This window comes from Corvus moneduloides, chromosome 15 (genome assembly GCF_009650955.1).
Source record: "Corvus moneduloides isolate bCorMon1 chromosome 15, bCorMon1.pri, whole genome shotgun sequence".
NCBI classification, from domain to species: domain Eukaryota; kingdom Metazoa; phylum Chordata; class Aves; order Passeriformes; family Corvidae; genus Corvus; species Corvus moneduloides.
In genome coordinates, this window is record NC_045490.1 from 14,896,362 (window position 1) to 14,919,934 (window position 23,573).

The following is a 23,573-nucleotide window of genomic DNA, read 5'->3' on the forward strand; positions in this document are numbered from 1 at the left end:
GAGGAGTGGAGAAACTTTGCTTTAGAAGGTGCTATGTTGCAAGGCACAAATTTGGATCTCCTACAGGTCTGTAAGACCATGTCTGGTGTCTGTTTCACAGTCTAAGAATGGGAAAATAGCCTTGACCTGAAGCTGTGGGAGATGGAAACCTGTTGGACCCCTGGTTCAGTTAGCAGAAACTCCAGCATTGTTAAGTTCGTGGTTGGACTCCCTGATCCAAAAGGTCTTTTCCAACCTAAATGATTGAATGTAGTTGGGACAAACCAAACATGGTCTTATTTATACATTTGAGTTGGCACAGGGTGAGTATGCAAAGGTCTGTTGCAGATCTGGGGCAGTTGCCCTGGTCTGTGCACAGGCACCACAGGATTCAGGGGCATACAGAGAAGCCTTCAAACTGTGCTGACACCTGCTTAATAACTTTTCGTTTTTAAAAGTTCCACTTCTGTGGGATGTCAGAGGCTGCAATATTTAAATGAGAATTTCAGCTAAAAGGTTAAAAAAGAGAGAAACAAACTCAAGACATATTTCTTATGCCAGCTCTAATCCAAATCATGATAGAGCAGAATATATCCATTTACCTTAGTCTAATCAGGCTGCTCATCTTTGTGGTTTATGTTGAAGTATCCTCTGGAGTGTGTCCAAAACCTTCTTCCTCTCCAAGGTCTCTCACAGATTCCCTGGCAGGAAGGAATTGCCAAGGGTGGGAAGGGGATGGAGCCATACTGGGTCTTGCTCATACTGCACAAGTATTTGAGACTGGTTCTCAGAAACAAGCCCAAGGACAGTCTTAAATTAAATCTAAAGCCAGAAGCCATTAAAAGAAGTGAGATGGAGAACAATTGTAACCACCTCTCTGAGACAAAATACAATTAAATGGAATTGAGTACCCAGAATATTCCTAATACAGCATTAATGCATATAGCCTTGAGTGTGTCTCTCTGGGAGAACTTTGGAATGTGATTTGCACAAAGAAATGATGCTGATGCAAGCACTGTAAGACTACATTCCTCCAACATCAAACAACCAGATTTATTTATGACAAGCTCAACATTAAATTAAGAATTCACAAGACAACAAATGATGTAATAGCCCGAGTTTCTATAGTTCTTTCATCTCACTTCTGAATGTATTTTGTATTTCTCAGTGGCTGGGGCTCAATCAGAGCCCTTGGCCAACATTTTCATTGATTAGTTTTACATGTTTGAAAACCAAAGCTGAAAGCTGCAATCAAGGGGTTACAGTTAGTGCTGTGAGTACTGAAAAGGTTGAGATAAATATTTAGAATAAATCTGGGCCCAAAGCATTTCAATACCTCAGTGTGTTGTCCATCCTCTGTGTGAGCTGTCTGCTGAGCATTCCCTGGGTCAGATTCTGTATGGGCTTGGAGCACTGGCAGTGCTTCACCACCCCGCAGAGCTGCTCAGGATTGTAGGCTTTTGCAGTCTTCCTCCTCATTGCTTATAATAGAGGAATTTTCCTGCAGCAGCTTCCACCACCCTTTTTGGGATTACAGGAAGAACGTGCTGCTAGTCTAAGGAAAAACTGGAAATGACCAGGCCTGAAGACTTATGTTGGGGTAGACTGATGACCCAGTATCCTGAATCAGACTTCAAGAGCCATGGGTACTTTGCCAACACACTTTTTATCCTGGACATTAGAGGGCCCTAAGTCACAGTTGCTGGTGACTGTGCAGGTGTGTCCAGGGAAGCTGCATGTCTGGGAATGTGGGGGCATTCCTGGGTAACTCACAGCAGACTTTCCCCTTCTGGTTCAACTGTGGAGTAAAGGCAGTTATTTCATCTGGGTGTGGGTAACGGTTATCTGGAAAATGGGATTTGGGGACAAGAATCGAGGCAGGAGCGTGGAGATTTCAGAATCTTACAGATTCTGTGTCCTCCTGATCTCTCTTTTGTTCTCTCTAAGACAGACCACAGTGCTATCCATGAGGGCATCAGCACTTACAGCTGGCACAAGCAGCTGCTTTTTCCTCAAGTTATTTTGGGGCAGTTTTTCAGGTCCAGACTTAGCTTCAATGTAATATCAGCTGAAATGTTGCTTCTGCTTGCAGGACCTGTAAAGGACTCTTTGTTGAAATACTTCTATAAACTATACTGGGGTTTTTTGATTGTATTTTGTGGCTTCTCCAAGTTTTGCCATGCAATTTGAAGTGCCATGTGTTCTTTTGGGTCTTGAGATATTGTTAAAAACAACTTATTGGTGGAGTAGCCAGTTAATTTTCTCCTCAGCATGATCATAGACAGCTTGTGAAAAGGGTTGAGTGTCCATCCCTTGGGTAAACCCCTTTATTTCTAGTTCTGCTGCTAAGAATATTGTCTAATTTCTCTTCCCCACATCCTGTGTACTGCAGTGTTGGTCTTATGCCTGACTCACTTAAGAGCTGCTCGTACCTTCCACTCTGGCAGCTTTTACTAAATATTTAAAGAGGCTCTTAAGATATGCGGATTAGATTCCCACTGATAGTTTCAAGCAAGTCCTTCCTATTAATTATTCATTATGTGGTAACTAGGCATCCTTATTCAAGCATGTTGGTTTAGACAGTTCAGAGCACTTGGTCGACTAAATATTGGAACCTGCTCCAAACAAGAACATGGAATAGCCTTGAAATAGAAATGAAAAATATTTTGGGCACTTCTTCACAGAACAGACAAACACTGACAATAAATTTGCTTCATTAGTATTAGGACTAGCTGCATATCTGTGACCTTATGCCTTTTTCACGATTAGAAGCCTGGAAAGCAATGTACTGGTTGTGTTGGGGTAACGGAGATGGGAGTGCTGTAACTGCTCATGGCCGCATTCCCTATGTTACCCTAAACTCCACCTCCCATATTCTTCAGTGATTTACTGCTGTGCCTGCTTTCCCTGAAGGAAATGTTTACTCCCACTCTGAGATGCTGTTCATATAATGTCATTTAAGATGCTTTCATGAATACATTTTGTGATTTAATCAGACTTTATTTTTACTTATCTCTGGAATCTGAGTGAGCAGGTTTTCTTTCCCCTCTGCAATAAAAGCCTCTTGGCAGCCAAAGAGGATGGGCAGAGTTGTAATTGCTTTCATGTTGTCAGGTGCAGTATAATGCAGTCATGTGGCAATGATATTTTCTGAAAGTTTTTATAACAGTGAAATAGTAGAGCTATTTTATTAGTAATGTTATAAAGCAGTTGCAATAAAGATAAGTCTAACAGTCAGTGTCAGTTTCTTAGAGCTATGTGTGCATGTTCTTGGGTGGATGTTTTTAAGAGCCAGAACCAGCGTGGCTTCAGCAGCAGAGGAGCTGGAGAGTTGTATGACAGTTTTGTTGTGAATTGTTCTATTCAGCATGGCAGAACTCATTGGAATTCATTGTGGATCAACAGTCACCTCCTTAGAAAAAAGGAAAATATCTTTATTCCACTTTTTTATTACAGGGATGGGGCAAGAGACTATTTTAAAATGTCACAAACGGTGGAGCTTTTCCAAGCAGCAGAACAAACCTGCATTGCGTTGATCTTGCCGCCTTCTGTTTTCTCTCCAAGAAACTACTCAGATAGAAGACCCGCGGGTGCAATGGCGGCGGGAGCAGGAGCACATGCTGAAGGATTACCTTGTCCTGGCCCAGGAGGCCATTGCTGCGCAGAAGGAGATCTATCAAGTGAAGCAGCAGAGGCTTGAGCTGGCCCAGCAGGAGTATCGGCAGCTGCACGATGTTTGGGAGCACAAACTGGGCTCTCAGACCAGCTGTGAGTAGTTAGTGAACTCTTAACCAGTGACTTCCTCAGCTGTGCACCCAGTAGGACAGTAAAAGGCATGAAGCTGGTCTTTGGATGGAGTGTTGGGATGATGTGCCATGTCACTGGCCACTTTTGATCAGTTTGTCCCAAAAGCAGTATCTGCCCAGCACCTGTTTGGTAAAGGCTGATTGTTATGAAGCACTCCTGTGTGTGGCTCAGTCACTGGAGTCAACGTGCAGATTTTTCTGCATGGGCTTCAACAAATGTTAAAGAATGTGGTGGTTGGCTCTGTGTGAAAACATTAAGTTATATGGTATTTTCCTTGATTCCCCTATTTAAAGTACAGAAACAAGGCAAGAAGGTCCATCTTGGATAGTATTCCCAGGCCCTTTTGTAGTTTTGTATCCCAGGTAGTTGAGTGACGGTCTGGTGGAGCTGAGGGTCTGTTTTATGCCATGTTCCAAGTCACCGTTGGTGGATTGTCTCTCTGTGTGTGAAGAACAGCAGTTTGTGCTCCGTATTCTTCATCACACAGAAAGCGTCAATACCAATGTCGCTTCAAGATTTGGTGCAGAAATGTTTTTAGAATGCTGTATTTCCTCCTTAGGGGTACTAGTTAGGAGCTGGAAAACGTCCAGAACAGGATTTATTTCCTGCATGTGTTCCAGAATTTTTTTATAATCCTCAGTATTGCAGATTTTCTGTGTTCTTGCCAGCCACATCAGTGGACTGACCTCCCCCTGCTTCACTCTTTTGAGTTATGTCTGATGGTGGAGAATTCCACCAGCTAATCCTGTGCCTGATGTTAAAAATTTTTAAGTAGTTTTCTGTCAGCTGAGGGATTCTTGTTTGACAAGGGTCCCATCCCTCATCTCCGAAGAACTGGGTTTGGTCTTTTCTTAGGAGTACTGTACCCAAGTACTGGTGTTCCAGAGCAGTGCACTGAGAACATGAGTTATATTGGCGATATGTGATCTGTCCTGAAAAATACAACCAAACAGAAATAACTAGAAATGCTTTTCCATGTTTTATAGGGCATAAACTAATGGCTGCAAGGATCAAAATATCTCCCTTGCCTACAGCTACCCTAACAACATTGCACATTGGGGAGCTTCTGTACCTTCTGAGGCAGAAGGGGTTTAACCGCTGCTGAGAAGAGAGTTCTGCTCTTAATGGGACATTGATTTAATCTGGTGTGACACATTGTATGGCTGGTCATGTCCTCAAGGCTGTGAAAAGGCTTGCATCACATTTTTCAGTTTCTTCTCATTCTTTGCTTCTCTTTGTTTTTAAACATCCAGTGGGTTGTTTGCTCAATGAGGAAGTCTGAAAACAATTACTAAGTAAACCTTCATGCAATGCCTGTCCCTTCAGTTCTGTTAAATGCCTTTGGAAATGCAGGAGGCCACACTATAGAATGGAGTGAACGTGTTTGGGAGTTTGAGTTAAGTGTGTTAACCTGGAACAAATCCTGACTTTGGAGATGCAGGACATGGTTTGGCCCCTTCAGTCTATACTTTTTGTGGAGTACTTGACTGCACTGTTGCCTTTCCCTGTCTTTGAGCAGTGAGATGTGGGAATTGGGTAACAGGCCTACACCAGCAACGTGTGGAGATTTGGGTGTGCAGGAGTGATGGGAGAGCTCGGTCTGTGGTGGGGCTGGTAAAAGCATAGGGAGGAAGGCAGAGCTGCTAAACTGGCTGCTATATTTGTTCCAGTGCTCTCTGGCTCATCGTCGAGTTCCAAGTATGACCCCGAGATCCTCAAAGCAGAGATTGCTACTACAAAATCCAGGGTGAGTAGTACGAATGGACCTTTGCTTGCCATGAGTAATGTTCAGATATTTCCAGACCTCATGGCAAATACTGAAAGGAGATGCCAAAGCAGTTGGAAGAGCTAATGTTGCAATTTTTAATCTAGGAGGTCATTTATCATAATTTTTTAACATTGCAGTCTTAGGAATTTGAAACAGGTTTGTTTTTCACCTTAGACTTTAGCCTGGCTTGGCAGCTGGCAGTGCAGGATCCTCTGTGGGATGTGAAGCCACGTGTTGGCTCTGCCAAGTGCTGGAGAGCTGCGGGTCCTCCCCAGGGACTGGCAGCTGTTGTGTGCCGGGCTTAGTGCAGGCTGTCAGCAGGGGAGGGTGTGCTCTCACACAGAGCTCACTTTGGGAGGAAGAAAGGACTAAAGTAAAGTAGGTCAGTGTGGCCTCTGTGGAGGAATATAAAACAGCAAGCTGTAGGGTCAGTGGATTTACAGTGTGTATTATCATCCTGCTATATTACTCGTGCAGTGGGGCCCTTTAGTTTGGGAGCATGGAGGGTGGCTTCAGTTGCTGCAGCGTGACTCCTGTCCTGATGCTTAGCAGTTTTTGTAATGACAGGGAAGGTTTTAAACATTTCTGAGTAAAGTTGATATGTGTTTCATTGCTGTCTTTTTCGAATTTTTCTCAACTTTTCCACTTATGTGGCTGGTACTTCCCTTGAGCCCCTTGTTAAGAGGTGCAATAGCAGCTACTGGATAAAGCCGTAGGCAGTGATAAAGTCCTGATGAGGAGGCAGTCAGGGCTGCTTGCTGCTCTTGAGATGAGCTGATTACCTGGAAACTTTGTTTAGAGAACTGTCTACACTGAATAAGTTTTGAATTGGATGGGTAGTGCTGCACCTAAATACTCATATAAAATATCATTTTAAAAATGTGACACCTTGCTGCAGGTTAATAAACTCAAGAGAGAAGTAGCTCACATGAAGCAAGAGCTCCAGTACAAAGAGCATGGATTTCAAACACTGAAGAAGTAAGTGTGTTCTCAAGATCTTTTTTTTCAGAACATCTCTGGCTTGCAATGCATCCCCCACTACATTTATAAATAGCTGCCTAAATAACATAAGCTGAAATATGCTGCTGATAATATCTTTAGGCTGAAAGCAGTACACAGCCATGGGGGAGTTCTATCAGATCACTGCCTGTATGGGATTGACTTCATGGCAAAAAGGTTTTGAACCAGGATCTCGTCAGTTAACTGATGCTCTGTTTTACTCTGTATTGCTCAATATGGATGACAGGACAGCCTGTTGTCTTAGTTACAAGAGCCATTGATTTAGGACACTGAGGAAAAACTGGAGGTGGAGTGGAAGGGGAGGAAAAGTTTGAGGTACTTACCTTTGTGTGACGAGTCATCTGGCATCTTTTAGATAAATGTTTATTATAAGGGTCAACTGTGGTAGAATTCCTTTGAGGAAAGGGAAGGATGAGGTGGCTTGTAATTAGGTTGTGCGAGCAAATACATCTGTGCATGTGAGTCTGTGCCTGGTTTTTGAAATCATGACTGAAAATAAGGTAATTCTCATAGGTGGCTAAGCTGATCCTCTCTAGGTTAGAAACAAGGCAGCTAGCAGCAGTCTGCCCTAATGCACTGTTTTGGGGCAGTTGTGTGCACCTTTGTCCTCCCTAAGGAGTCAAAGAGATGATGATATCGCTGAAATCAGAGTTCTGAAGCTTAATGTACTGCTGAGCGGAGTGACTTAGGCAGTGGTGAGTGGGGTCCTTTGTTCCTTCTGTTGTCCTTGTTACACTTTGGAGTGTGTTTTTCTTGAAAGTCCATGTCAAGATGCACGCATCTAGGATGATTCAGTTAACTGGAGGTTGTTAAGTGTTAGCTCACTGTTTTTTTGAAATTTCTCTGCAGAATTGACAGGAAAATGTCTGATACTCAAGGTGGCTACAAACTTGATGAAGCACAAGCCATTTTAAGTGAAATGAAGGCTCTCAAGAAGGCCATCACATCAGGGGAGAAGGAAAAACAAGACCTCATTCAGGTATTGAAATAGGGTGACTTTATAGTGTTTTGTGTTACCACTGCTAGAAGATTGAATTTCTGAGAAGTAATTTAAGGATTTTGTATTTCAGATACATAATTGAGATTTTTATTAATATAAACTAGTTCTGTGTTGTGGTTGGACTGCAGTCTCTGCAGTTGTTCAGATTCTGGAAGTGAGAGGTATAAAATGCAGTCCAGCCATGGCTGTGGGAGGTGCAGACCAGCCATGCCTGGCCTCGGGTTTGCAGAGTCTGAGTGGGCACAGCAAACATGGTCAGATCTGAGTCATGGGGTTAGGCTAAAGTTATGTAGCTGCTGAGGTACTTTGGGCAGAAGTGAGCTCATCTCATGACTTTTTGTGGTTTTAGAGCTTGGCCAGGTTAAAAGACAGCTTTGTGAATGACAGAGGATCCCAGTCAGACCTGTGGGCCAGCAGCGTGTCTGTGGAAAGCTCCAGCCCCCTGCTGCCCCGGCAGTACCTGGATGTCAGCTCCCAGACAGATGTTTCAGGAAATGTGAGTAATGTGTGACAGGCCCTGTGCATGTGGAGACATTCCTCTGAACTGTGTGTAGTACTACCTCACTATGAGTTTCCAAGCATGGACAAGTTTCTGTGAAATCATACCTTCTCCTGCTTTAAACTGCAGCATGATTTTGTTTTTGTGTGCAGTGTTAATGTATCTCTAAGGGCAACCCAGTGTTTCCCCACACTGTCTCTATCAAAGCAACCCAGGTGGGAATAAAAGGGAAGGAAGTTTGATTTTGCCTGTAGGTGTAGTGTCTTGTGATGCAAATATTCCCTTGGCTCTTTCTAGCGATGATAAGTTACGAGACAAGAAACGTTCAGCAGGTCTGTATGGGCTAAGCTCAAATGAGGACTCTTCCCCTAAGAGTGTTTGGCTTTCATGGGATTACAAGTGAGAGCAAGAGCTTATGTGCAGATATTTTGATGCCTCCAAAGTTGTAGTGCTCATAAACCTTCAGTCCCACACGTGCAAGGAGATCAGAAGTGTCAGGTTGGTCCCAGCCTCGGTAAGCACTCAGTCAGTGCTGGGGGTAGGTACATCTCATTCCTCACAGGACAGCACAGAGCCTCTCCTGTGAACCTTTATTAAATGTTTGCAGCCACTTTCGGTCAGGGCCACACATGTTAGTAAAGATCTGCAGATTTGGGCATGATGGGATGTCCCTTGTCTTTAAGACTTTACAGCCAAAGCAAGATGTCATCCAGGCCAAAATACAATGCAGCACTTAAGGATGGGAAGAGCATCTAAGAAGAAGGATTGCAAAGGTATTTGTGTGTGCATAGAAATAGAAGCCCAAGACAGATGTGGTGGATTTTCTCTTTTTTTCTAGGCCAGAAAGAGCCTTTGAATCTTGTTGGGGTTTAAGTATTTGAAGAAAACATGAAAAATGTAATCAAATGCAGTATGTTCCTGTTCTGTGATTGGTTTAGCTAGGAAATGACTTTGACAAAATCAAGTGTCATTGTAACAGTGTAAAGGAAATATCAAAAGAGGAGTGGTTCCTAAGTTGCTGATTTGATGTTTTGTATCTCAGTTTATTGCCAGCAGCAGTAACCAGTTGGCTGAGAAGGTGCGATTACGGCTGCAGTATGAAGAGGCAAAGAGAAGGTAATTCTTTGGCCCATTGCTCCTTTTGCTTGTCACACAGCTTATTCTGAGGACATGTTTCACTAGAAGAGGTGCCACCAGACTGAAACCCAGCATTACTGCTATGTAAATATGGGAATTTTTGAGCCAGCGGGACAATAGGCTTTTTGGGCCAGTGTTATCTTTCACGAAATAAATAACCATCCTAGAAATTACTAAAGCATGACTAATACATAAAGAATTCAGTCTGGCCACACCTATGGGGACATAAGTTGTTCTGCTACCTGTTGCCAATGCTTCCCTCTTCCTAATAAGGAGACTGCACTGCAAGGCATCTCCTTACCTTATTTGAAATGAATGAATGTTTGCATGCCTAAGTGTGATAAGGAGAAATGTATATTGTGTTAACACCTTACATCAAAATATGGTCAATGGCTGCAGTTCCAGAGCTTATCTGTAAGAATGTAAATTTTCACCTTTGCCCCCTGATCTCAGATGAACGAAAAATAGATTAAAAAAAAAAAAAAATTCTATCTACTTAACAGGCCAATTTAAGCAAAAGCTTTCCAGGATTTACTTTTTAATAGATAATAGCTAACACAACTGTGTAGGTAAATGAAAAACCACCAAGAATTATTACTTAGAGTTTGGCTGGCCTAGTCTTTCTTCAGTGATGTTACCATTGCTGGGGGTGACTTCTTTCTTCACTTTTAACTGCTCCAGAATAACAAAGTCCAGCCGCACGGTACAATCTGTGCTTGGGATGTATGCAAAGAGAAGGCTTTTTGTCCAACCTCTGGTTAGAAGTAAGAGCCTTAAGGCTGAGGTTACTCATAATGCTCTCATGTTGGTGTATTGGCATGGCCAGAAGGCCATGTTTCTTAGTGGCGTAAAATTTGGTCTGTGTCTGTGGCAGTCATCGAAGACTGTGTGCCCAGCTGCTTTTGACACAAATTTACACTTCTCTTTGTAGGTGGAGCAATTTTATCAGAACTATTTATTTTGCCAGTCCAACATTTGCCAAACTACCTTGACATTCAAATCATTCACTGACTTTCTAAGGCAACATTAAAAATAACCTTCGGATGCGGTGGTTAATTTTGCGGTGTTAAAATTGCTTTTTTACTTCTAAGCTTTGCTAAAGGCTGCATTTCAACTCACATTGACTTTACACCTTCAGATTGAAGAGGAATACTCTTACTTTATCCTGTATCTTTTCCAAGGAGGGGCAGGTGAATAGTGAGAAGCCTGAGAACATATTTAATATGCTCTTTATAAAGACAGCGCAGTAGTTCATTTTAAGTGACAATGCGGGGCATACAACACACCTGCAGTTAAAGAATACTTGCTGCTCATACCCCATGTTTGTCTTAGGTTATCTGTAGGTTTTTCTCAAAGTTTAAAAAACATTGTCATGAGGAAAGATGGATTTAAGTGGACATGAATAGTTGATGCTAAAATGAAAAGATCTCCAACTATCAGAGCACTGTGGTTTTAGCGCAGTATTTAGTAGAAGCTGCAGAAACAAATACCTCAACTGGTTTAAAACTGGAACAATACTATGGATATAGTGACTCACAAGGAACCTTCTGTTCCTGTGAAAATTCTTCCTTGTGATGTTAGAAGTGTTTCCTGTCCCCACAGCAGCTTTAAAATGTTCCAAAAACACAATAGAAGACTAAGTACTTTGCCCACGCATGTACTGTGAAGGAGCCAAGTGATGGAAATACATGTGTTTTATTAGCTTTGCAGTATCTGGAAAGGTGAAACTTAAGGCTTGAAATCAAGATGGTCCCAATATTAATTAGTGTAGAACTAGATCTGTAAGGGACTGGTGCTTTTGAAAGCAGGCTCTGGCGGACACTGTTTGCGCCATCGCCGTGGAGCAGACTGAAAGTTCAGATGTAGGTGAATATCTGACTGAACTTCACCACACCAGAACTGCCAGGACCCAGTGCCCTTCCCCACCACTACGTCCTTTCCTGTCACAGCTTGGGGAGACAACAGACCCCTAGAGCAGATAATGTAAAACCTGAAAAAAAGGGTGCAGGCCAGCTACAGTGACAAACCTTTGGCTTAATTATATTCAAAACTGATAATGGGTATCATGTCAAAAAGGTTGTCATTGCTACCTCTCAGAAAGGAGATAGCTGCTGCAGCATAAATGTAATCAGAGATGCAACTAAACTATGTTGTACAGTTCCAGACATGTAGCAGTAACTCAGTTGTGTAGCACTCACACCCTGCACTGTTCTAGTTTCTTTAGCAGTTAAACTTTCAGCTTGGGTTCTTTGTGACTGGTGGTAACTCAGAGATTTTAGAAGTATGTTTTTTAATCTCCTAAAATGAAATATTTTAATGTCACATTAAGCAGCATTACAAAAATGGTGGGTATTTGACTGGTCGGTTTTTAAACCACACCTCCCACTTCGTTTGTGTTTTTTTTTCTCAAGAACAGAAGCTTATCTGATACAGGATTGTTAATTACTGGCTGTAGATACACATCTTAGTGTATGCTCCTGTGGAGATGCATGTGCTCTGTACAACCTCCAGAGAGACTAAAAATTTTACGTGCTATGCCTGTGTTGCATAACAATAGAAAGTACTAACTTTCCCTAATTAACAAAAAAGAGACTTGTTATTACAAGGAATAAATCATCTATCTGCTTTTTCTAGATAGAAAGAGAACAATTAAATAAAACTTGAGCTTCCTGCTCTGTATTTGTTCAGAAAGATGGTGTGACCTGAGCCCAGCACTGCAAGCCCAGCCTGGCTCAGCAGTGATGCAGTTCAGACTCAGGCAGTGAATGCTGAAGGGCCGGAGTGTTCAGCCAAGTGCAGACTTTCTACAGCATGTTTCTTTTGTAATGGTGCTGTTTTATTGGAAAAATAGAATAATAAACCTCCTTTTAGCTGAGAAGGGGAAAAATAATGATCATGTACCAAGGTAAAACTGGAGGTTAGTTTAACAAAGCTTTTAGACTCAGAAATGCATAGAGAACAAATTCCAGTGGAAAAGCCATATCCATGCAAATGTATGCCAAAAGTGATCAGATTTATGCCAGCCAATCCTCTTAGATTCATATCCCTTCAAAATGCACAGAGGAATTCTTGGATTATGAATTAATGCCGCTGTTAATTCTTCGTTGGAGCACAGTATTGCACTTAATCTGGCACCCAAAAACAAAACAGCTCTTAAGACGACCTAAAAATAGTTGAGCTGAATATCTATCAATTATGGAACTTTAATTAGAGTAAGCAACCTGCTGTGGGAAATGGGTTTACAGAAAGCGATGCTCCTCTTCAGAAGGGTGATCTCTGGTCTGTCTCCTGCGATGGTGGAGGCAGGTCAGTGTGTGTGAGCCTAATCCTTCACAGGCTCTCTTGGGGCTCGAATTCCTCTTGGCCTCTGCAGCTTGGAAGACAAAGCTTTATTCTTCAAGGCCATTCAGGAGCCTTGTAGCTGCTGCTGCATCTTATTGCTTACTCCACACGCTTCGATTTTGCTGGTTGGCACTGAATTTGCTCTGTGTGCTGGTTTGCTGAAGGAAGCACACACCATCCTCTGCGCTTTTGCGGCATAAACCAAATTCTAGAGAGATTAATCCAGAACAGTACCTGCAACTCTTAGCTGTACCCCATTTAAGTCCTGTAACTGTCACCAGATCACAAAGCCCTCTTCAAAGAGAGATGCATATTGGACATTCATTTTACATGTCACTTCTATTTCTTATGTATTTACTAAACCCAAGTGAGGGATTAACCTGAGTTCATCATGTGAAGGGGAACATATGCCTTGACTCTCCGGTGTTCTGTCAGGTGAATTATTTTTGCAAATATCTTACAAAATACTTTTTCTCCTTGTTTGCCTTCCAAGCTTTTCAATTTTTTTTCACCCCAGCCCATTGTGCCCTTCCCATTCCCTGCTTCCCACTTGATTTTTTGGATTGTGTGAGTTCAGAAACACAAGTTGTTGGTAATTCTTATTCAGCTTTATCTGCACTATTGTTTCTCATCAAACTACCATGATCAGCCTGTCAGGTCTTGAAGAGTTGTAGGTCAGTGAGTGCAAAGGCAGCAGCTTCCTTTGGGAGGACTGACATTACTGCCCTTGTAATATCCTGTGTATCCTGGCCTGCTGCTGGTTTTCTGCTTCCCTCTGTATGTTGCATTACAAAGCTGACCATTTGTGGACCTAAGTGAGCAGCTCAGATACTTGGGAAATTGGGAATGGGCAGATATTTGGAGTGAGCAGCTTCCTTACCTGCCACAAGTTGTGCTCTTCTCCGCTGTCAATCAAAGCTCTTGCTAAATTCTACATCTGTATTGCTGTTGCTTTTAGTCATTATCTTCCTGCCTGAGCTGGGTGGTGTGGTGCTGAAAGACTGGTGATACAGGCTTTAAACTGAAATCTGGAGTGATACCTCTAATGAAAATAGGCTTTGATTCTGATGCAAATAAAGCAGCTCTGGATTTTGGTGGGATCACATTACCTCTCCAACTACTGACATCCTCAAGTGCAGGTTGCACCAGAAGTAGCATAGCTCCTTAATGTGTCCAAAATGCTTACTGTTGTCAACAGGTGAATTCTTGCAGCAGCAGCATGGAGATATGATTAACTTCCTCATTGTAAAGATGAAACAGAGTTTCCAAGCTTTTGACTAACCACTGATCTTTATCTGAATCTTATATGGGGAGTACATGGTTATTTTCCATGAAAATGATTAAAGAGTAGGTAATTACCTCATCATACCCTCCACACAAACTGCTCTGAGGTCATAGCTGTAATGCACATGAAACACCTATAATATATCTGATAGCTTCTTCTGAGATCCAGAATTTTCGTTGTATTATTCCCTGACTGGTGGACACTGCATATTAGGTAGAAACTTCATTTTCCATTGTGAACACACCTGAGTTAAAATCCTGTTCTGCATGTCTGCATCCCAGGGGTGCTGTCACTTGACACCATTTTGGTAAGGGGCACATGAGGGTGGTTGTCCCTGAGCTGAGAGCCTTCCTCAGGGCAGTGGAAGATGTGGTGGGTGGTGGGGCACCTTTGCATGTCTGGAGCAGGAGATCATGCACTCCTCTGCTTTTTTTTCTCCTGCAGAATAGCAAACCTGAAAATCCAACTGGCTAAGCTTGACAGCGAGGCCTGGCCTGGCGTGCTGGACTCTGAGCGGGATCGTCTGATACTGATTAATGAGAAGGAGGAGCTCTTAAAAGAAATGCGGTTTATTAGCCCCAGAAAATGGACTCGAGGAGAGGTGGAGAGACTGGAGACAGAGAGGAGGCGCCTGGAGGAAGACCTTCAGGCTGCCAGAGACACTCAGAGCAAAGCTCTCACTGAGAGGTAGGTTAGTGGGCACAGGGCAGTGCCTTGTTGGACAAGAGGTAACTGGGAGCAAGCACCAACATCCCCTGGCTGACTGCCCACAGCAGTGCCCTCGCATTCCCAGGACACTCTACTCAGAGGGCTGCTGAAATCATCTCCCAAACAACCCATCTGCAAGTCTTACTGTCCCTGTGGGGAAGGGTTGCTGTTCCTACAATGGATCCTTTATGGGAATGTAAAAAATGTTCGAAATAGCCCAGTGTAGTGTAACATTTCAGTATGCAGCCAGCACCTCACGGCAGCTTCTACACTTGCTGTGCAGTCTGGGCCTTGGTAAATGTCAGCAGATGGAATTTTAAATTTTTTAAATTCGCTGTTTGTTCTGAGCATCCTTGTATGTGATTCCTGTAGGATCTGGTATTTGACAGGGCTGTAGGGCTTGCAGGGAATATCCTGTGAATCTAAACTAGCTGAAAAAAATGACAACTTTCTTCCCTAATTTTACCTATGTTGCAGGGGGATATCTCACGGGAATGTACAGTGAGGATGAATACTGCATTAGGCATTGCCTACAGGTGTTTTACAGTCTGGATGTATTAATGTGGGTGGCTCAGCAATGTTTTGGCAGTCTCTTGAACATGTATGGAGTAGGCACACTGCATTCACTCTCTCTTTGGCTCTGTATTTTCATTTCTTCGACACGGTCAGTGTCCAGATGACACCAGTTTTCTACATAGGCTTTTCATGGTTTTATCATGCTGGAAGAAATGTAAATGTCTCTGCTATGAGACTTTTAACTGCATGAAGTATCTGTGGTTTGACAAATGTTTCTGGTCTTGCCATAAGGTGAACACATTCATTGGGGATTTGTGGGAATATGGTGACATTCTAGAGTGCCAAAGAAGTAGCACATTTATGGAGAAGGATTTTGTGTCCAGAGGCCTGTTCAGCTAGGGTGTGAGCACCCAAGTGCACGTGTTTGTCTCAAACCAGTTCAGGTGGGAAATAAAGCTAAGATGTTGCTAAAGTCAGTAATGTAAAGCTGTAATGGGATGGCTAATAACTAAATCAAGTAACCCTTAATCATCCATAGACTTTAGTGAAAGGAAATTAAGACATTTATACTTTTTATTAGCACAGTAACTATAGGAATGCAATAGTGTATAGTGGGTAAAATCTGCCCAACTCCTTTGAGGCCTGATCCTAGAGACATTAACTTTTATGGCACCAGCTGTAATTATTTTCTCCTGTTGTGAATGTTTTCAGGATTGAGTTCTGCATTTTAAAAGTTTCTGAAGTTGGTGAACACCTACACAGCTTGATCAAATTCTGTCCTGTGTATTCCTATCAACTTTTGTAGGATTTCACAGCAAAAAAAGTAGATTTTTCCTTTACTCCTTATTTAAAATATGTAAGTGCTTCTTTAGCTCATCTCTTTCTTTGATCTTCCCTTAGATTGAAGTTGAGCAGCAAAAGAAATCAGCTTGTCCGAGAGCTGGAGGAAACCACACGGTTGCTTGCCATGTTGCACACCCAGCTGAAGAGGTAGGTGACCCTTTCCAGAAGCTGTGGGTGCTTTTGTTGCACATTGTGCCACGGCCTTTCTCTGCTAACAATTCCAGCTCCCAACTGAGAGGGCTAAAAGGCTTTTCAGTTCCAGCAGTGACCTAAGGCGCCTGTGTAGTCAGTGGAAGGAGAAGCCTTAGGATCATACATCAGTTCAATGGGTGCTTTTCAATGGGCTGAGCAACCTCGTGGTGGTGCCTCTGTCTCACAACAGGAGTTTGCTCGGTTCCTCCTATTTCAGGAGTATTTAGCTGACATGGGATAGCTGAGATTTTTTCACTAAAGTTTGAATTATTGAAGTATTACATTAATAAAGTATGTTAAAGACAGCTTAACACACAGCAAGTGGAGTGAATCTTACTAATGCAACTACACGTTACTGTACAAATGATAGTGTTTCTCTAGTTCCAAGTGTGCTGTTGCTTGCAATGTGACAATATATAAAGATATCCCTGCATCTGTTGTGGTTCATGTCATGTAAAGAATGGCTTCTAGTTCAGGCTGTAGTTTCAGAAGACCACAGGATTGCTATTTGCAGACTAATGCATGACTGCAGGCAGTAAGGCCAAATCATTTTGCTAAAACTATATTTTTATCATTCTGATAGCAAGAAAGTTTGGTGGGGTTTTTGCTTGGTTGAGGTTTTTTCCTACCAGTGTGTACTGAATTTACTCTGTTTGTAGCTTCTGCTCCACTTGGATTCTGTTTCATTTTATGAAGATGACACCGAAAAGACTGGAAAGAAATCATAGTGCAAGACTGACATGTAAATAAGCCAGCATGGAGAATAGCTATCTGTGAGGCTTTTAATGCAGTGGAAATGCATCATATTTTCATTTCACCTAGCTGATTAGGGATCTTTTGAGGTGACCAAGAAGCATGTGAAACTAATTTCTTCCTAACCATGTGCCCAGTGTTCTTGGCATGCTCCTTCGTAAGAATAAGTGTTTGTTATTAACCCCATAATGCAAAATGTCTGGCATTCAAAGGCATGAACAAAAAGAAGTTGAGCCCAGTTTTTTGCTATGGAAAAGATTAATTTAAAACCCCTCCCTTTTCACAGTAAAGTACACTGAAAAGCTGTAGATTTGTTAGGCTTCAACAGATGTATATATACTGCCAATATGCAAAAACATCTATCAGAAGCTTTTTTGGACAAATGTGGTGCAGTGCACATCTGTCATACAAATGCAGAAGATGTTTTCTGCCAAAATTATACTAAATACAGCATACTTGCCTTTTTCTCATAAGGTCAAGGACATAATTATACAAATGTAGCATCCAGCTTTTACCCTATAAATAATAAATAAGGGATTATTAGGCTTATTAATAATCTCACTGTTTTTCAGTGGGGCAACTTAAGCCACTTAATACATATTCAGAAATTTTTCAATAGCTAATCCCTATCTGAAGTGAGGGTCAGTAATGACCAAGGTCTTCAATATGCAGAGCAGGAGTGTTGGTTTAAATGGAGTTTCTAGAGGTGGTCCATGTTGTAGTCACTACTGGAATACTTGCTGGGTCTCCTGAGCAGAAAACTGTGCTGTTCTCATCTGAACAGACTTCTGTTCAGCACCTGCTTAAAATTAATTTTGTTGTCAGTTATGTTCTGAACCTAGAACTCGAAGGATAAATAAGGTGTGTGCATTGATTGCACAGCCCAGCCCCAACTTTTTCCCTTGCTCTGTTGGCCCTGGATTCCATGTAGCAGTCTTTCACATGGATAAATCCTGCCAGCTTTCTGGGAACTGCTGGCTGTTGTGATCTCTGAAGGCCAGTTCCAGGCAGCTGTGATACTGCCTTTTGGCTGCAGGTCCAGGATTGAGGCAAATGGAAGAAAATTTCCATATGGTCAGACAGTTCATTGCAATAACTTCATCTTCTTGCATGGGCCTTGCTGGTTTTTGTGGTCTGCTTTGGAGATTAACAGGAGCCTTAGATACTTTCCAGAGAGGTGCGGGAGGAGGGGGATGTCACTAATTTTAATTGGTTTGAAACTGTTCACTGGAGCTGTTTCGGCTAAACAAGGACTCGTAATTACGAGTCTGATGTGGTGAGTAGAAAAATGTGTATGATTGATACTGTTTTCCTGAGCAGTGACCCACTGTTTCTGCTGTGTAGACTGTGGTTCTGGATTGCTCTGGGGACTAATGCGTGTGGCCTGAGCTAACAAAGCAACACCCTGTGGGCTTAGAGATGTGGTGACACTGCAGTGTTTTCAGGAGAAATCAGAAGATACAGTGTCATGGTTTTCTGACTTATTTCCTTCAGTCTCTCCACCAGCATGCTTTCCCTCTCCTCGAGCAGCAGCCCTGGTTCTCTTGCATCTAGCAGAGGATCTCTTGCCACCTCCAGCCAGGATTCATCCACCTCAGCCAGTTTCACTGATCTCTACTATGAGCACCTGGAGCAGTTGGAGCAGTTGGACTCGGAATATCAAAACAAGCTTGACTTGCTCTTAGAAGGAGCCACTGGGTTTAGGCCATCAGGCTGTATCACCACTATTCACGAGAATGAAGTAGCAAAAACTCAAAAAGCAGATACAACGAGTCGCATGCAGGCTCTGAGGTCCTTGTCTGGTACTCCCAAATCCATGACATCACTGTCCCCAAGGTCATCCCTCTCTTCTCCATCTCCACCTTGCTCTCCGCTGGTGATAGACCCACTCCTAACTGGTGATGCCTTTTCAAGCCATATGGATTTTGATGATGCAGAGATAAGTGCAAATCTGTCAGAACTCACACTAAACACTGGGAGTGGCAACTGTAGACTGGAAGAGCCTCGAGCCGGAGAAAAACATCTAGGTCAAGGTATGGTAGGAAAAGATCTGCATGCATTTATATTTAATGTTGTTCATAAAGCATTGAGAAGCAAATGTTTCAAAAGCTGTCATCTGGTTATCTTTATGTTAAAAAATGTTTTCAACTCTGTGTTCTGTCTTGTTCGGGAGGGAGGGTTGGTATTTTAATTTGTATGCGAAAAATACTGATCCAATGAGTCTTGCAGGAGACTGATTAAGGTGTGTTTTTATTGTACACAGATGCATGCGTACACAAATCACAGGGATTTCATGTGCAAATATAAATGGTTGTGGTGGGATTCCTGGTTCGATTTGGCACTTAATTATTCAGAATGTCTTCTGTTGTTTTGGGTCTGGGAGACACAGAGTGCCATACAGATGGAAAGTTTTTGACCAAGCTTTTGAGGAGGGCTGGAAAAGCCATTTAGCTTAATAGTTAACAAATTATAGTAATAATAATCCTTCCCCACCACCTCAGTATGCATAAGATCCTGCTCTGGTTCCCAGTAATCAGTGGCAATGAATTTATTAATTTCAGCTGAGCAGACATGTCAAGGCTGTGCTCGAATTCTGCTGTTTTGGTCTCTTAGCAACAAAAACGTGTTTAGATTGTGAGCATGATAAAACAAGACATTTAGAGACAGTGGATGTTCTCATATATGCATATGGCTTGTTGGTTGGGTGGGAAGGGTTCATCCTTTTTTGGAATGGATGGTCTGAAGCGGATGGAAAGCAGTTGGCACAGCTAGGACACAGTGCTAGGGCCTGTCTGAAGCCCTTGTGACTGAAGTTGGGTTAAATCCAATGAGTGAAAGGACTGGATTTGTAGCTGCAGTGAGGAAGAGCTTTAAAGGCAATATAAACTTGCAAGCTATAGCCCTGTGAACCAGCAGTACAGTTTGTTTCTGTTTTTCATAGGATTATTGAACAGCCTGTGTGAATAAAGGGAGCTAGTACCATGTTATCACCGCCTTCTGCATTAAGAATGCTGACACTATTTAAAACACAGTGAAAAACACAAGTGCAAATCTTCCCCTTTGAGCTACCATTTTCCTACAAGCAAGAGGTATTATGCATTTGAGTAGGAAACACTAATTATTCGTATTAGAACTAGGCGCTGATTAGTTTTAACCTTTTTAGCTCTTCAAGATTTGCCAAGGCTGTTAAAGTGAAAGCTCAGGTGTTAAGCAGATTAAGTGATTACTGCTGTTAGCCAGTCAGCAGACAAAATAATCACCATAAGTAGTTTATTTCAGGGCAATAACGAGATAAGATTTTACTCCTCAGGCATTTTGGGAGCGGGGGGTTCAGTGTAACACCCGAAATGCAGGGGCTGGCTCTGGGGTGGTCAGTCCTGGGCAAAGCATGCTCACATGTCCTGTAAGCAGAGCTGAACAATATATCTGAGGGCTTTGCTGCTGCTTTCTGTTAGAGCAGAACCTCTGCCACCTTCAAGACGTGAAGAATACCTGAGCAATTCAGGGGAAACTAATAGCAAAACCTGGAATCTGGCAGAGTCCAGCATTCTCTGATTAAATGGTCTGCATGTGAGGACAGTGCATGACATGGCTCTTCAAGGCCCATGGAAGGGAAAATGGCAGGAAGAGAAGAGCAAACTTCAAGTTCTTGATAAGAGTGGAAAAAAAAGTGAAAAAACACAGGTAGTGTTATCCACCTGCTTGGAAAAATGGAAGAGAGTTGAGTCAGTTCTGAACTCTTCCATAAACTTCCTTATTAGCGTGATATTTCTTCAGAGACTTAAGGCTAAAAACTGGAAGTCCAAATTTTGTGTTAATTAGCTGCATGAAAGGGCTGAACTTTCCAAGTCCTTTGCAAAACCAGTAAGGAAAGGGATGGCTGAAATTGTTGTCAGGGAACCATTCATCTTTATTCAGCTTTACACTTTAGCACTCCACTGTACAGAGCTCACTTCATTATGGTGCACTTTCTGTATTCACCCCCTTGGCCCCAAGGTGCTCAGGGGAGGTGGTCAGGAGTGAGGCTTTCTGGGTTGAAATTCCTATATAGCATTGGGAACTGAGGGAGAAAAAGAGGTTTGGTGTGTGGAGGCCAACCTGCAGTGCCTTTCTCAGTGAGCCAGTCCTGTGTAAAGGGATTCCCAGAGCAGCATTTGGTTTGTAAAACTCAAAGAACCGAATTTAGGAAGCCAGCCAGTGGGGAAGAAGTTATTTTCCTATTAAAACCATGGACTAGGAGGTACGAAGGAGCGTTAAGGAAAGAAGTTTTGACCCTGCCCACATACCTCCAGCACAGCCTATGATCCAGAGCACTGCGGGACCTGGCCCTGGCACGTGGCAGGAGGGAGGATGGATTAAACCAGGAATGCTGGTATTAAATGGATCCACTTGTTTCAGTTAATGACTGTTACATTGTGTTACAGGTGCTAACTTCTGTTCATGTGGGTTGGCCTATGGAGAAAAGGTCTGGACATTCTATTTCTGTCCAGTGGTTCCATGGGAGTACCAAGATGAGAAATGCCATTTGGTGGTAGTGTCAAAAAATCGGTGGATAAAGGGTCCCAAATGGCACAGGTGTCTCAAAGGATTAGGGTCACCTGTAGCACCCTCTACTGTTGGCTTGCAAGTTCTTATGTCCTCCCAAGTCCTTATGGTATTCCATAACCCTTGCACACTGTTCCACCAGTTTATTCAAAGCTGGTTTTAATTCTGTAAGTGGTTTTGTGAGACTGTGAAGAAAACAACACCAAAAAAATCTGAAAAAAACAAACTCAAACCCCAGAAAACCAACCAAGGCCCAAACTTGCTTTGTAATAAAGAAAATACGCACTGGAAATCATATATTGGTTGGGGGGCATGTGCTTTTCTAAGTCTATGGGAAAGAAGGGCCTCTTCTGAAAATCAAAAGCCCCTTGGAGAGGAGTGTGTTGCTGTGCTGCTATGGGGTTCCAGCTTGCTCCCAGGGTGACACATGGCACCTCCTCACTCTTGGAGCAGGTCTCCCACATCCCTGACAGAGGGGGAGAGCCAAGAGCTGGGTACAGCCCAGCATTCGTTAGCCACGTTGGCAGATGGAGTTAGATGGAGTTCTCCAGATTCTTGGCTGCAGCTCCTCTCCACTGAAATGCTCAAGTGGAAAGACGGCAGAATTTGCAGGTTTCCAGGGAGAATCTTTCCCTGTTTTGTAGCACAAGAAATTTATGTGAGAGAACACCTCTGTGCCAAATTCCTTGCTTTACCTTCTTTGGTTTCTCTTCCGTGTCTCTTTTTCCCTGTATTCCTGTGTATGACTGCTCTTTTAAATCCTATAACCTCTCCTTCTCTCCATGTTCAGCTAGTTAACCAGGTCCTTCTGGACCTACCTTTTGTCCTGTGTACACAAACCTTTGGGGTTTAGGGGTAGGCCAGTGGTGGTTTTTTTGCTATTCCACTCCTGAAGCTAAACTTGGTATAAGCTCTCCAGGTGGGATATGCAGCTCTGCATGATCCATACCTGGCCAGAGCTTGGTCAGCAGTGCTTGCCCTGCCACTGCTCTCTGGGTGGCTGGGAGCAGAACAACTGCTACCTGCCTAAGGGTGCCTTGCAGTCAGAGCTGGTTTATTGGCTCGTATTTAAAAGTTTGCTAGAGTTTCGAAGTCTTGCTGCTTCTGAATGTTGCCCATCATGTCATGGGTGCCTCCCTGCCTTTCCAGGGATGTGGAAGTCTTTCCTGGCATTGCCTGCCTGTGCCCAGGGAGGTGTTGGGCAGGCAGCTGTAACACACTCAGCACAATCCGTGTGTCCTCAGCCTTCACACTGCTGCAGGGCCCAGGGATTAAATGGGCATTGAATGTGCAATGAAACCCTCTCTCACCTCCACCACACAGACTGTTCCTCCCGTTTTCCCAGGACTTTTTGTTTTCCAGGGCAGTTGGGCATATTCCCTCACTTCATGGCCACCTTTGAGCTCAGCCTGCCCTACCTGGGTCCTCTCTGTCTTCAGAAATGTGCAGTTGCTTAACAATACCTGGGTGGGGAAAAAAATGCAATTCAAGGGGAGGATAAGAATAAAAGCTGCTGCTTATCCAGACATTTTGTTTTCATTAACACCTGCTTTTGGTTTTCCTCTGTGCTTTTCTGATAGGTATAAATACAGCTGGAGAGACGGCACTGAAGGTGGCAGGTGTGTCAGCTGCAGTGTCTGATGAATCTGTTGCTGGAGATAGTGGGGTGTATGAGGCGTCTGTACAAAGGTAGGCATCAGATCTCTCTCCAGGATAAAACCAATGACTCAGCTTTGCACAAAAGTCAGCTGGAATACTGCTGGTTATGACCTTTTTTTGTAATTCAGTGGCTAAAGTTCTCAATCTCAGGTTTCTTAATACTTCTGAAAAAACTATGAGCAGGTTGAATTTGATTATCAGAATGACTGATGCATAATAGAAGTAGCTGGGAGCAAGCTCACAGAGAGCTGTTTGAACAGCTGGCCTGTTTGTGAAGGTGCTGGTAAGCTGTGGCTGCTGCCTTGGTGGGGGGAGCAGAGCCATCTGGCAGGTGTAAAGCTGCCCTCCTCTCAGTCAGTGACCGCCCTCAGCCAGCATGAGAGGACTTTGGGATGTTTAAGGAAGAGAGCAGAAGCACCTTGAACTGCCTGATGGATGCGCATGTGCTGTGTGATGCAGTTCCCAAGTGCTTGGAGCAAGAGCAGGATGTGATTCCCGCAGGACTTCTCCCACTAAAGAC

The 23,573-nt window shown here is 43.1% G+C and overlaps 1 protein-coding gene across 2 annotated transcripts in view; it reads left to right on the forward strand.

The window, feature by feature from the left end:
• The window catches only part of WWC1 (WW and C2 domain containing 1), a 68,166-nt gene that overhangs the window by 33,427 nt on the left and 11,166 nt on the right, over nucleotides 1–23,573 (forward strand). For both annotated transcript variants that reach the window (XM_032124869.1, XM_032124870.1), the window contains exons 3-12: nucleotides 3,544–3,747; nucleotides 5,457–5,533; nucleotides 6,453–6,532; nucleotides 7,424–7,553; nucleotides 7,924–8,070; nucleotides 9,116–9,189; nucleotides 14,282–14,524; nucleotides 15,962–16,051; nucleotides 18,344–18,882; nucleotides 22,975–23,083. In XM_032124869.1, coding sequence (XP_031980760.1) covers nucleotides 3,544–3,747; nucleotides 5,457–5,533; nucleotides 6,453–6,532; nucleotides 7,424–7,553; nucleotides 7,924–8,070; nucleotides 9,116–9,189; nucleotides 14,282–14,524; nucleotides 15,962–16,051; nucleotides 18,344–18,882; nucleotides 22,975–23,083 — 1,693 coding nt within the window. The remainder of the gene's footprint in view (nucleotides 1–3,543; nucleotides 3,748–5,456; nucleotides 5,534–6,452; nucleotides 6,533–7,423; nucleotides 7,554–7,923; nucleotides 8,071–9,115; nucleotides 9,190–14,281; nucleotides 14,525–15,961; nucleotides 16,052–18,343; nucleotides 18,883–22,974; nucleotides 23,084–23,573) is intronic.